The sequence below is a fragment of the Micropterus dolomieu genome, linkage group LG12 (assembly GCF_021292245.1).
Source record: "Micropterus dolomieu isolate WLL.071019.BEF.003 ecotype Adirondacks linkage group LG12, ASM2129224v1, whole genome shotgun sequence".
NCBI classification, from domain to species: domain Eukaryota; kingdom Metazoa; phylum Chordata; class Actinopteri; order Centrarchiformes; family Centrarchidae; genus Micropterus; species Micropterus dolomieu.
In genome coordinates, this window is record NC_060161.1 from 5,581,435 (window position 1) to 5,595,977 (window position 14,543).

The 14,543-nt window shown below is 44.8% G+C and overlaps 3 protein-coding genes across 4 annotated transcripts in view; all 3 read left to right on the plus strand.

The window, feature by feature from the left end:
- The first annotated feature begins 393 nt into the window (after positions 1-393).
- Positions 394-5,210, plus strand: vsx1 (visual system homeobox 1 homolog, chx10-like). 2 transcript variants are annotated; one of them, XM_046065147.1, is made up of 5 exons: positions 394-957; positions 1,430-1,505; positions 2,084-2,207; positions 2,612-2,807; positions 3,655-5,210. In XM_046065147.1, exons 1-5 carry the CDS (start codon positions 525-527, stop codon positions 3,963-3,965), a joined length of 1,140 nt encoding a protein of 379 aa, XP_045921103.1. In that variant the 5' UTR covers positions 394-524; the 3' UTR covers positions 3,966-5,210. The 2 variants fall into 2 exon arrangements, with proteins under 2 accessions (XP_045921103.1, XP_045921104.1); XM_046065148.1 differs by having other exon boundaries at positions 2,612-2,792.
- A 1,058-nt stretch (positions 5,211-6,268) lies between these two features.
- On the plus strand, positions 6,269-11,921 carry LOC123981069 (zinc finger protein 155-like). Its single transcript, XM_046065691.1, has 5 exons — positions 6,269-6,499; positions 7,609-7,726; positions 7,852-7,907; positions 7,993-8,059; positions 9,963-11,921. The coding sequence occupies exons 1-5, from the start codon at positions 6,371-6,373 to the stop codon at positions 11,150-11,152; spliced, it is 1,560 nt and encodes a 519-aa protein (XP_045921647.1). The 5' UTR covers positions 6,269-6,370; the 3' UTR covers positions 11,153-11,921.
- Positions 11,922-13,439: 1,518 nt separating this feature from the next.
- Positions 13,440-14,543, plus strand: part of LOC123980739 (acetyl-coenzyme A synthetase 2-like, mitochondrial) — a 7,511-nt gene continuing 6,407 nt past the window's right edge. Inside the window, exon 1 of the mRNA XM_046065269.1 lies at positions 13,440-13,824. Coding sequence (XP_045921225.1) covers positions 13,503-13,824 — 322 coding nt within the window. The 5' untranslated portion in view covers positions 13,440-13,502. The remainder of the gene's footprint in view (positions 13,825-14,543) is intronic.

Genomic DNA, 14,543 nt, shown 5'->3' on the forward strand with positions numbered 1-14,543 from the left:
TTATTATTTTAACATTTAAAACAACATTAATCTACAGAATCAGATTAAATACCTGCTGAACAGAAACCTCTTTATTTTATTATTATATTATTATTATCTTATTATTATTATTATTATTATTATTATTGTTATTGTTATTATTTTATTGTTATTGTTATTATTGTTATTGTTATTATTGTTATTATTCTATAGGCGTACTATGATGCGCGTGTCTTCGGCTCTGTATTGATCCGTATCGGGGCCGCGGAGGGTCACGTGTCTCCGCCTCTGATCAAAGATCAGCAGCAGGAATTAAAACCTCTTCGTTCCACTCAGAGAAAATCCAGATCGGATTGAGGGAAATTGGTGGCAATTAATCCTCCGGGATTGAGCGGGGCCCAGCGGGACCCTCCCCCCGCCGCAGAGCTCACTGCTGATTGGACGCTGCTGTGACCCCGAAGACCGGAGCCAGATAAAGGGAGCCCGCCACCCGGACTGTCCCGGTCTATCCTCCTCATCCTCACTCTAGAAGAGTCCAGTTCCTGATGAGCAGCATGACGGGCCGGGAAGAACTCTGCGAAGAGAAGCCCAAAGTCAAGATGTTATCTCCGGGCTTTGGGATCGACAAGTCCCGGCTGCACGGCTCCGGGTTCCGGTCCAAAGGCTTTGCCATCACCGACCTGCTGGGCCTGGAGTCGGACCTGCAGGTGCGGCAGCAGCCCGGCGGCCCCGCGGGGTCGGGACTGTCGGCGGCGGGATCCGGGCCCGGGTCGGAGCCGCAGGGGGTCGGAGGCGGTCTCGGCGGGTTCTCCTTCCCGGGCGGGTCTCTTCCGCTGGGCCTCGGGTTCCTGTGCAGCCTGGCGGCCCAGCAGCCCGCCGGGGCGCCCTGCTTCCTGCCGGGACACCTGCCGCTGCTGCAGGCCCGGGCCGACAGCCACTACATGCAGAACCTGGAGGCCCAGAGGGACGCTTATTCCGGTACGGCTCGGGTCCACGAACCTTTCTATTGTTCCGGAGGGTTTTGGTTTCACAGCGGAGCTTTAACTTCTGAAACGGGTTCCTCTTTTTGTGGAGAACAGGTTCCTTCTGGTTTTTATTTGGCTTTTATGTTTAATCTGGATCTGGTCTCTCAGGTTCGCCTGGGTTCGGCTCTGCTCGGGTTTCAGATTCAGCTTCGTTTCTGTGAAACAGGAGCTTCAGGGTTTTTTTTTTAAAATTCGTTTCCGTTCAGATTAATTTATTGATCAGGATCAAAAAGTCTCATCCTGAGTCGGAGGATTTTAACTGTTGTTTAAATTCACAGATTAAATCCAAACTTTTTTAATTAGCGGCCTAAATGAATGTTTGTAACTAAAAGAAAAACAGGAATCCTCCACTTTAATTATTAATCATATTCATTTCTTTGGTTTCCCGCGCGAGGATGAGCTAACAGCTGTTTGTCCTCCCGCAGATGAAGAATGTCTCTCCGACCGCAACGACTCCAAAAGCTCCGCGAGCTCTCAGAAGAGGAAGAAGAGGCGGCACAGGTGAGGCAGATCGATCACCTGCTGCCTTACACGATATTCATTTATTGTTTCTGGATTTATAAACATTTTTATTTCTGATCACTCAATTTTTTATAGTAAGAAATGTTTCTTAATATGAAAATATTTTAACTGAATCAGAATTAGAAATACTTTATTGATCCCGGATCGAAAATTGTTGTTGACTTTTAATCAATGCATTTAAGAAATAGAAATAATAATAAAAATGTTATATAATAATAATATTATAATAGTAATAAAAGCAAGTGAGAAAGTATCATTAAAGGCGAAAAGAAACACAGATGGAAGATGAAGATGGAATAAATAACAAACACTTCAAAAATATATAATTAAATGTTTGTTTTAAGTTAAACTTTGGTTTTAAATAAAGTCACACTAACAAATAATAATTGTGTTGAAGAAATGTAAACGTGTTTTAGAGTTTAAGGAAATAAAATGACATTTTAAACCAGTGAATCTGCAGCTATGTTTATTACATAAAGTTTGAAGGGAGAAGATATTTCTGCAGTTAAAGGTCAGCGTGCTACTTCCTGTCGGTCTCACGCTGCTGTTTCCTGCAGGACGGTGTTCACGTCCCACCAGCTGGAGGAGCTGGAGAAAGCTTTCCACGAAGCTCATTACCCCGACGTCTACGCCCGAGAGATGCTGGCCATGAAGACGGAGCTGCCCGAGGACAGAATACAGGTGGGACATCGTCAGTACACAGCTGACGGATCACACTCACCTGACCAGAGATTTACACACCAGACTCTTCATAAAAACATAATAAAAGTTTAATTTGGTTTCTTAATCCTATTTTTTATTTAAATTTTTAAATAAACAAAAACTTCCTGGGGAAAAAAGAAAGTTTCAAAACAACAAATGTCTCCTAAAAACTACACTGACTTGCCACTAAATGGTTTTCCCAAATATGTTGGAAGTGGTTCCCAACATGGGGCTCAGGAACCCTCCAGTGGGTCAACAGAGACACTTGATGGGTCATAGGATGATTTCTGGGAGGGACAAAAGAAAAACTCACTTACAGACGGATGAAACTTTTTTTCCAGGCCTGGTTATGAGATTTTATATGTTATCACATTTTATTCCAGGTGTGGTTCCAGAACCGGCGTGCGAAGTGGCGAAAGCGTGAGAAGTGTTGGGGTCGCAGCAGCGTCATGGCGGAGTACGGCTTGTACGGCGCGATGGTGCGTCACTCCATCCCGCTGCCGGAGTCCATCCTCAACTCCGCCAAGAACGGCATGATGGGATCCTGCGCGCCCTGGCTGCTCGGTGAGCCGCATACACGTCAGTGCCACGCACATGCACCACACCACGCATCCACACACACTGAACACACGCCGAACACACGCCTAACACACGCCGCAGCTTAAACAACACCAACATCTTCATCAGACACACCTGTGTCACAGCTAGAAGAAATCTGTAAGGGGAGTTTGGGTAGGCCTATATATTTATCATATATCATAATTAAGATGAAAGTGATCAGCAGTCAGTACCAGCAGACGTCAGCATTACTGAGTTTAGTTTCATCATCACTTCAGTAAACCAGGCTGCAGATCCCTAAATATTTTCAGGTGGTAATATTTACGTCCTCTAAATGCAGGTGGAGCTGTTGTTAGCTAACATTAGCATGCTAATATCTGAGCCGTTTGGAGTAAAACAAGTTATATGAAGATAAGTGCTGAAGATCACATTTCAGTAAAATTTAAAAAAAGTTACTGTGTGGCTAACAACAGTTAGCTTAGCATAATCAGGTATTTCCCTCTCATTATAAACTGTATGAACTCTGAAACACAGATTTCTCTTCGTGTATACAGACAGAAATAAGATTAAACAAAGTTTTATCTTTTAGCCTCTAAAACTGTCATGTTTGGAAGCTATGCTAGCTCATGACGCTACAATGACTTCCTGTTTACATAGTTGGTTGGTTGCTCTTGAGTGGACAGATTTACACACCATTAAAGTCTTCACTGGCTGAGACGTTTTAGTGGTGCAACCTGATTTAGTTTAGGGGGGAGTTAGCCTTTATGACATTAGCCACTTCTAGAATCTCTTCAGCACATTTTTAAAAATAATAATAATAATAACGTTTCTGAATCAGACTGAACTGAATCTGTTTCGGTCCTCACAGGAATGCACAAGAAGTCCATAGAGATGTCCAAAAAGTGTTCAAGCCCTCCGCAGTCAGACTCAACCCGCGGCGACTCGTTCTGCGACGCCCCCCGAGGCTCGCCACTGGCGCCCCGTCGCTCTGAGCCAGCACATGAGGTTGGGGAGGAAGAGGAAGAGCTGCTGGAGATGGAGGATGAGGAGGTGGAGGAGGAGGTGGCCATCGACCTCTCCAGCTCCTCCAAACAGCAGCAACAGGAGGCCGGAGGCTCGATAAGGTCCGCCTCCTCGCCCCGGCGGCAGAGCGGCTGTGAGTCGGACGAACACAGCTGAAGGTTGGAGGAGTCAAACACGGTGGCAACTGTTCAATGATGGCAGTAGGAGCGCAGGGACGTGATTGGCTCTTCTTTCAGGGATCACAAAAACAGCCAATGAGCAAACAGCCGTGACGTCAATTGTTACTATGCAAATTACCACATAAAGCTTTAAGGATGAATAGCTTAATGCTAGCTAGCCTTTGGCTAATGTTTTAATATGCTTACAAAGTTTGCAGTTAATTTAAAATGTAACATTAGAGAACTAATATTTTAGCGTGCTAATAAATGTTAGCATCAATAATTCATTAACTAATGTGCTGATAAATATAAACTGATAAAGTGTTAGCAATGTTGTTGCAACATGAGGATGTGAAATCACTTACTACAATATTCTATGATGCTAACAAAACATACTAATAATTTACAGTCAATTCAATTAATCGTTTAATTTAAGTAGTATTACACTAAAAATCTCTATTTTGGACTACCATTTTATTTTTAATATAATAAGATATGTTAGCATGCTAAAATATTAACTCACGGTTATCATTTTACAATGTAACAAAGTTTTACAGGTATAATATTATTGTTAATAATATAATACTGTTCCTAACATGCTAGTAAATGCTAGTATGCTAAGCTAGTAGCCTGTGGGTAATATTTTTATCACGCTAACAAACATTAATAATGTAAAATGTAATATGTGTGCTGGGATATATGTGGGCAATATGATAACAAGTATTAAATGGTAGTTGTCAAAGGTTGATTAGCGTGTTAGCAAGCTAACAACCATCAGGACGTTTCAGGCTGATCGAGAAAACAGTTTTGGGAAAAAAGTACTTTTATGATTTTTTTATCCAGGGATTTTTAAACAATGATGTACAATCTATTTATAAATTTACGTCTGCTAGAAAACGCTCTGTGCTCCCAGGATGCAAACAAGCTATCGTGACGTGGAAACGCCGCCACAATCAGATCGACCTTGAGGAATCGGACTGAGTCTTTTCTAAAAGACGTGTGAACTGTTTGAGGAGGATGTAAATGTCTCTGTCTGTGTGTTTATTATTGTATTGTACTGAGAGTATGTTTTATATCCTTGTTTTTTTGGAAAAGAAGAGGCTATTTAAGAATGTGTGATTCCTGTTTGTTTCTGTGTGTTTTATAGTTTGACTGTCTGTCAAACTGCCTGAATGAATGTAATTTAAACGTATTATTTTAAAAAAGGCTGTTTATTATTATCACGTGTATGTACAGAAGCAGGTTCAGCAGGTTGGGGAATAAAAAACAAAGTATTTTTGGAATCACTGAGGTCTATTTTTGGTCATTCAAGGCAGTTTTACATTTACATTTAATTAACATTTGATCACAATGAATGAGCACTAATTAAACTTTATAACACATTGAACAGCTCCGTTTCCCCAAAATTCAGATTTTTCAGGAAGACTTAGTTCGGTTTAGACGTTAGTTAGAGAACATTATACACATACAGAGGTCCCATTTTCCTTTTCATGTTTGAAAATGTTTTATTACTGCTGAAAATGAAAACTAAACTGACAACTAATTATTTTGCGTACTGCCGTAATAAATGTTGACTTTTAATTTGACTGTTGTCAAAAAATATGCAACGTAATTTGAATGAAATTAATGTGCAAACTGGACTTTTAAATTTGAATCATAACTCTTTGCTTTTCGTTGATTAATATCAAATCAAATTTATAACTTCATTTGTTTACTTTGGCAGATTTAGTTGTAGTCAGTAGGAACGGTATTTAAGGTTTATTTAACGGTCTTACTTTTTACAATTAGATGTCTGAAATTGTAGTATAATATATTAAGTTTAATAATTACTAAAATAAAGATGGATCACAATTATTTAATAATAATTTTTTAAATAAATTTTAAAAAATAAGTTTAAAAAAATAAGTTTTACTAATAAATGTTAGCTTTTTGGCCCAAATGTTTTCTCCACGTTTGTCCAATTTTATTAATACAAATAAATGTAAAAGACATTTAAAAAATGAAAAACAAATATAAAAAGTTTTTTTCAGATATTTATTGAAATTATAAACACAAAACAATCAATATAAGAAGAGAAACTACATAAAAACAAAGGAAGGAATAAAAAGAGTAAGGTGGATTCAAAATAAAATATCAACTTTGTCACAGTTATAGTCTTGACTGCCTTCTTGTTCTTAATGTTTTGCATCGTCTCTATATTGATGCAGTTGTTGGAGGAACTGTCCAAAGTGTGGTTTGGAGTCGGTCCATTTTTTCTTGTGGGACAAAAACTAAAGTTCCAACAGCGGGCGTAAGCGGAAGTAAGCCATTAGCCGTGGGACAAGACACTGCGTCACTTCCTGTATCGCATTAGCCGGTTTGGTTGCTAAGCTAACAGGCTGCTAAGTACACGAAGTCGTTAACATGGCGGATTTAGTGAGTTTTAAAAACGAGGTCACGCTCGTCGTGAATAACCTCGCCAAGGCGGTGCTGACGGAGATTCTTACCGCGGCGGAGAAAGTCTCTCTGAATAAACAGAGTCCCGAAGCGGAGGTAAGCTAACGGCGGCTAACTGGAGCTAACGGCGGCTAACTGGAGCTAACGGCTAACGCTACGTTAACCGTTTCGGTTCCAGGGGCTTCCGGAGCGCTCAGACTTACACCAAACTCCATCTAAAAGTCTTCTCTTTAAGCGTTTTCAGTTAACAGTCAGTTGTTCCAGATTATAAACTTAGTTCGGTGAATTAAAAGAGACAAAAGTATTTTTGTTCCAGCCGCTCGCCTTCTGTCAGTGCGAAGCTGCTGCCTGCAGGGCCTGCAGCTTCAACAGCGCTTCAACACGAAATCTACCAACATCAGAGTGTGTGCAGCTAATCAATATAAAATCAGTTTGAGTCACTTTCAGGCAGAAGCTCTGATCAGTATTCAATTCAGTTTTATTTATAAAGCGTCAAATCACAACAGCAGTTATCTCACAGCACATAAAGAGCAGGTCTAGACCGAACTCTGTGATGTTATTTACAGAAGCCCAACAGTTCCCACCAAGAGCAGCACTAGGAGACAGTATCCTTGTATCTAATGCAGTCTGTCCAATGGGAATGTTCCTTTTCTCTTTCACACTATTTATAAATAAATTATATTAAAACAAGTGGGGTTTTTATTGTTGGACAAAACAGGACATTTGAAGATGTTTTATTTTACTGTTTTGTGTCCTTTTATAGATTAAAATGATTTAAAACATCTGTTAATAGAAAAACAACCGATTCATTGATAAACAAAGTAATCGTTGCTCGCAGCCCTACATGAAACTGATATTTAAAAAAATAATACAGTATAATATATCGGTGAAGTCGTCTTAATTTGGTCAAGGTGCCGTCACTGCCACATTAAATAACTTTAATAATCTATATAATAAATGTTTATCTGAGTGAAGTTGTGTTAAAAACCTTTGAGACCCTGGTTCCTCGTGGAAACGCCCTTCTGCCTGCTGCGTGTGATGAGCAGCTTGTTGTAAACTTGACTTAATCTTTACGTTGTACCACTAAAGTTTTACAGTCTGTTGGTTAAAGGGGCTGAAGTGTTCGCCTCACCACCGTTAAACGTACCGATATCTGAATGGAGTTTGGTTTGCTGACTAAGTGATGGTTGTTGTGGTCGTCTCAGGAGAAGCTTGGCGCTCTGGTCGACGCTCTGTGTGTTGAAGCTGTGGATAAAATCCTGAAGATGGTCGAGGAGGCGGCCGTGCAGAGAGACCTGAAGGATCCACCTGAGACCACAGAAGGTGACACAAAGCCCCTTTCACACAGGGACTCTAGAGACCCAATCCAGGATCTGGGTCAGTCTGATTTGCTGCAGTCGTATGATGATCTGAAGCTGTGATGTCACCGAGTGTTTCCTGTGTTTCAGGTGACGGCGGCGGCGAGCGCCCCCCCACAGAGCAGACCTACGTGCTGGTTTACAGGGTCAGTGAGTGACAGCATGCTTATAGCAGAGCTCCTCCTGAGACCTGAACACACTGAACACCGGCCCCTGTTTTCTCTTTTGTAGAACGCCGCCGCCGACCCCGAGTGTGTGCTGCTGCCGCTGCAGAGCGAGGCTAATGCTAATTCTAACGGTGAGTTCGTCTCAATGAGCCAACAGTCCTGCACTGTGAGATGGTGGTCATCGTTAACTCCTGTCCGATAGAACAGAAACTCTTTGTTAGATCTAACACGCCAGATGTGTGTTTACAGCGTGTGGCGCCGCCCAGACGTGGACCTAAACTTTAACTAAGCTTTGACTGAAGAGGTTTAGGGCACCAAAGAACTTCACATCACTAGTTGTCAAAGTGGGGTCCAGGGACCCCCAGGGGTCCTTGAGGGTGTTCCAAGGGTCCCCATCAAGAAGGGGAATCATTTATTATAATTCCATCCAGAAGTGACACAATGACAGAACAGATGCCTACTTGATGAGGTACCCTGGGACAAAATCTTATTGAACGGGGCCCCGTTCTAATTTGTGTCAGTTTATGGTCGTTGATGTGAACACTGACTGGTTTGCAGATCGTTGCCACTGTGTTGTTGTGATTATGGCGTCAGCTGCAGCAGCTGCTGTCTGCAAGGCTGGTTCACATCAGTAAATGAACATTATATCGTCCTTCTGCCAAAGAGTTGAGCTCTTTCTAAAGACGAGCTGTCGCAGGAGGTTTAGAATCCTGTCCTCATTTCAGTGAATTAGTTTCCTTCCAGTTTACACGGGAACCTGTACATGGGTGGGGGGGGTCGTTCACGGCTAAGATAACATTTACCCGTTACCTACAGAGTCCACTCCACAGACTGTGTATCATAAATGTATATACTCAGCACGATATGCTCTGGCTCTGCCTAACCAATCGTCACTGCTACTGTCTCGACCCAGCAGCCAATCAGAGGCAGCGTAGGAGAGGTTTTTTTCAAGTCCGCTACACTGCGGAGTCTGAACACACCGAACGAGCTGTCCGTCGTCACCTTGGAACGCAAACCTGAAGTAAGCCAGCGTACGATGTTAACTGTAAGACAGTCGTGTTGGCGGTTTAATAACTCGGCCCGCTGTCATTAGCCAGTGATGTCAGCTGAGCTAATCGCTCATAAATGGAGACCAGCGGCAGAAATCTGGAGGTAGTTTAACATCAACAGGATGAAACGTGTCGGACTCCGGGGACTCCGTCAGTTTATGAAAGCGTTTGTTAAGAATGGTTTGAAGAAGAGCTTGCAACATGAAATGTTAATTAAATGGAAGTGCTTTGTAAAAGGTTTCTTTGCACTTATTTATTTATTTATTTAAGATAAAACAAGCTCTGGATCCTGAAATGACCCAGAACGCGCAGCAGCAGTCAGAAACTTTAACAGCTTCTCACAGTTTTCCGTCCTCTCTCTGTGAACGTGACAAAAGAGGAGCAAAGACTGAGCGTGCTTTCACACCTGCCTCATGTAGCTCGTTGAATCGCACCTAGAGTTCGTTTCCCCCCTCGGTGCGGCTCGTTTGGGCACCAAAAGCGACGTTCAAACGAACTCTGGTGCGGGTCGCTTGTGGTGTGAAAGCAAACGAACCAACCTCAGGAGTTTATGACGGCAGAGATGTGAGCTGAGCTTCATTTCCAAAGCTGAACCTCTGCTGACAGCGACACGTGTTCGCAATCTCAGAACTGATCTGTGTAGTTTCTGAAAATCATTTGGGAACGTAAACTTGTCAGCGCGGGTTTTTCCCTGATTAACAGGTTAAAATCTGTTAAAATAGGAGAGCAAGTAGCCTCTGGGTTTCGTCCCGCGTCCCGTGAGCTCAGTGCCTCGTCACAGCCTGACCTGACACAAAGTGACGCCCTGCGTGACGAACGCACGTTATCTGTACAGCATGTAAGCTTAAAACAGAACGCTCTGACACGTCTCTCTCTGCTCGCGTGTCGTTTTTCAGCCCTGAGCAGTTTACCCTCATTAATTATTCGTGTGGTTTCATTCATTGTGACGCTGACCTTCAATAACCTCCTTGTTCTCATGTTGCAGGTGAAAATAAATCCAGTCATGCGGCGGGTGAAGCCACAACTCTGCACAGCGAGCGCCACTCCCCCTCTCCTCCCCCGCAGGCCGACGTCCCCGACCACGAGTACGCTCGGCCGTCCTCGCCGCCGCCGGCTGAGGGCGGAGCCTCTGCAGCACGCAGCAGGAGACAGCGCTGCAGCCGGCGGAAAAAAGACCCGGGTGCGCCTCCGAGCGCAGAAACTCTCCAGCCGTGCTCGCAGTGCGCCATGCTGTTTCCAAACGCAGAGCGTCTCCACGACCACCAGAAGAAGGCTCACCCGGCGTGCTCGGTGTGCGGGGCGCCGTTCACCGGCATCCTGAGGCTCCGCGAGCACGAGATCAAAGAGCACGGGCTGCTGCCGTACACCTGCGACTACTGCCCCAAGAGGTTCAACCACAAAACTCACCGCGACCTGCACGTGAAGGCGCGGCACACCGGCGAGAAGAGCTGCCACTGCGACATCTGCGGGAAGGGCTACTCCTGCGTCAGCGTGCTGAAGACGCACAGGGCCACCCACTTCGAGAAGACGTTCACCTGCGACGTCTGCGGGAAGAGCTTCTACCACGCCTGCCACCTGACGCGCCACAAGCTGGTGCACCAGGAGGTGCGACCGTACCGCTGCTCCACCTGCGGGAAGGGCTTCACGCAGGCCGCCAACCTGCGCAGCCACCAGGCCATCCACACCGGAGAGAGGCAGCTCTGCTCCGTCTGCGGCAAGAGCTACCGCTGCCTGAGGAACCACGTCATCAGCAAACACTCGCACGAGCTCCCCGCCGACGAGCTGCCCGCCAGAGACGCCATCATCACCTGCCAGGTGTGCGGCAAGAAGTTCCCCAACCCGTCGCAGTTCAAGGTTCACCAGAGGAGCCACACGGGGGAGAAGCCGTTCCACTGCGACATCTGCGGGAAGAGCTACCGGCTGAAGGAGCTGCTGAGGGACCACAGGTACACCCACACCGGGGAGAAGCCCTACAGGTGCCCCCTCTGCTCCAAGACCTTCAACCTGGCCACCAGCTTCATGAGGCACCGCAGCATCCACACCGGGGAGACGCCGTACAGCTGCCTGGACTGCGGGAAACACTTCCGCCTGCTCACCTTCCTGAAGGCTCACCTGCAGACCAAAGCTCACCTGAAGCAGACGCAGACTGTCCCCTCGGACCCCGACCAGGTCTGATCAGGGCTTCAGCCGGCCCTTCCCTCCGCTGGAGCGATCAGCCTCCTCTGTGGGGACTCAGGGGTCCAGCGTCGGGTCTGGGGGAAGCTTTTCTTCGTGCTTTGTGGAGCGTCGGCCTGCTGGAGCCTTAAAATGTCCCGTCACTGAATCCAGACCAGGAAGACCAGCTCGTTTATACAGCGACGTGGCCTCGGGTCCCAGATTGACCGCAGTGAGCAGCAGACACGTGAGCGTCAGAGGCGAGGTGTTGAAGGACGAGGTTCAGTCGGATCGAGCTTCTGCTGGAGCGTCTCAGGCTCCAGGACCTCCGGAGTCCAGCTGGGCCGGTCGAACCTCAGGCTGCCGAGTGTCCCTGCAGCAGAGACACGAACGGGATCGGATGTTGTGGTGGTTTGGATCAGCAGATTATCAGTCGGAGACAAACGGCCTCATTAGAAGTCATAAAGGTGATTAAACACAAAGGTGGGATTAACGTCGTATACATCCTCTGGATTACAGGCCGCCATGTTCTGACAGCAGCAAAGTGGGAATTATGTGCAGATTAAAGCCTCTGATGAAAACAACAGCAGATCTGAGGTCAGAGGTCACGGAGCCACAGCAGCACCGGTTCTGACCGGAAACAGGTTCCAGCGCCCGATCCTCTGTGTGGAAACATCATCTGGGACTGCTGCTCGCACGATCTGTGTGGCAACCCGAGTCCGTCCGTCCGTCTGCAGATCTGCAGCAACAGAAATCTGGAAACGTGTTCAATAAAACAAACAGCAGCGACTCCGTTTGTTGTTTCTGTCATTTTAAATGTGTCCCAGTAATGAAATGATCAGCGAGGTACACCGATCCTGGACTGGAGTAAAAACACAGATACTCTTACCTGATATTACTACACAAAAAAGTTCTGCTCGAGTCAAAGTACAAAAGTACCTGCTTTTAAAATATGTAAGCATGAAAAGTACACAGTACTATTAGTCTCTGTGTGTCGGGGGTGTCAGTCTTCTGATGTACCAGCTGTACTTTAGATTTAATTTATAACAGAACATCAGATTTATAAACTCTTCATGTGTTTGTGTGTAAAAATCTGACTAAATATAGAAAGAAAATACTCAAATACAAGTACCTCAAATGTGTACTTGCGTACAGTACTTGAGTATTTGTGCCTAGGTACTGTCCACCACTGTAAATGATAATGGTCATTATGATGCAGTATCACTTCAGATATCTGACTTCACTGGCTTGTTCCGGAGCTTTCAGCCGAATCGCACGTCCTCTCCTGCTGATGAAAAGAGAGTAAGTGGACCTTTAATCGTGTATTTATCAGGAACTACTCATCTGTTATTGGTTCTGAATCTTCAGTTCAGCTTTGACATAAAAACACACGGTCACACTGACCGATCCAGACCTGCTCTTCAGACTGCACTTCCTGAGCGGACCTGCAGGGGGCAGCAGATGTTAATCATCCCCGTGTTCACCTGAGATCTGGGTCATCCGCTGCTGAACAGGACCACAGGTGTGTTATTAACAGAAAGGTACGGAGGCAGGACCTGGACGTTTTGCTGGGACTGATCCCTTTTACTAGAATCTGATGTTTGTCAGGTTTCTCTTCCTCTGATTAAAGTCTGAAACACTGTACTGAGATCAGTGTGATGCTGCGTTTATCTGACGGCCCGGTTCTGAGACTCCGAACACGAGACGGGATCAGTGACCTGGCTGGCTGAGTGAAACATGTCTGCAGAGGCAGCACCGTGCTGACACTGACAGCAACCAAAGCCAAACGTCCTGCAGCTGATCTAAGAAACATTTAAAATGTTAAAGCAAATAAATATTTATGTTCCCAAACAACAATAACAGAAAATCAGCAGGAAAATAAAACCTGTGGGTGTGAAGGTGAATCTGTGAAACACCACAGGAAACCAAAATATAGCCTACAAATTATTTTTTGAAAAAAATTATACTTAAAGAAAAAAAAATCAACAAAAACAAATGTTGTTAAAACAAATATAAAGTATACAATTTTGGAAATGAGATAAAATAAAAATGTAGATAATAAATAAATAAAATATATTTTCCAAAATCACAAATAAGGACAAACCTCTTTATGGCAAAACATTTCTCAACTGAACCACAAAATGTGAAATTAAGTCGCTCTTTTTTTACTCTAAAGAAAATCAATAAATCATTGCACCTTCACTTTTTTTCACTGTGGTGTCTTACAGGGAAAAACCTGAATGTTATTGGTTTATAAAGTCACGTGACAGTTGGGGATTTTGGCAGTAAAGTTCTTCCATACCTGCAGACACCTGAGCGCACCTGACAGAGGGAGAGAGTGTTTGTGTTGAGGTGTGTTACTACCACTTGGATGCAGAGGATCAACATGGCTGCCCACAGCAGCAGGGGGACTACCAGACTCCTCAGGACCCTCCTGAGCCGCTGCAACACCCCGGGACCGGGACCACACAGGTGCCTATCCTCCCTGCCTGCACCGGGCACCTGGAGCTCCCGGCTGTCCCGGCTGTCCCACCCGGATCTGTACCGGCTCTCGGTCGCGGATCCGGATCAGTTCTGGGGATCCGCCGCCGCTGACAGACTCCGCTGGGTGAAACCGTTCCACCGGGTCCGGGACTGCGAGCTCAGCAGCGGGAGGATCAGCTGGTTCCTGGGAGGAAAGCTCAACGTGTCCGGTGAGAGAGATCGATCGACTGTCCGCAATGAATAAAAAGTGTTGGTCGAAACATCGATCCGCGTGCGGCAGGAAGGAAACCGGCGTTAAAGTTTAAAATAAAGTTTAGTCTTTAGAAAAACCTCCACCGGCAGAAGTCGGACCTGATCATAGTGATCACTGACTGAAGTACTCAGGGTACTTCAGTAAGAGTAGCAATAAAAGTACTGCATTCTGAAGTTTACTTCAGTAAGAGTAGCAATAAAAGTACTGCATTCTGAGGTTTACTACAGTAAGAGTAGCAATAAAAGTACTGCATTCTGAGGTTTACTTCAGTAAGAGTAGCAATAAAAGTACTGCATTCTGAGGTTTACTACAGTAAGAGTAGCAATAAAAGTACTGCATTCTGAGGTTTACTACAGTAAGAGTAGCAATAAAAGTACTGCATTCTGAGGTTTACTTCAGTAAGAGTAGCAATAAAAGTACTGCATTCTGAGGTTTACTTCAGTAAGAGTAGCAATAAAAGTACTGCATTCTGAGGTTTACTACAGTAAGAGTAGCAATAAAAGTACTGCATTCTGAGGTTTACTTCAGTAAGAGTAGCAATAAAAGTACTGCATTCTGAGGTTTACTTCAGTAAGAGTAGCAATAAAAGTACTGCATTCTGAAGTTTACTTCAGTAAGAGTAGCAATAAAAGTACTGCATTCTGAGGTTTACTACAGTAAGAGTAGCAATAAAAG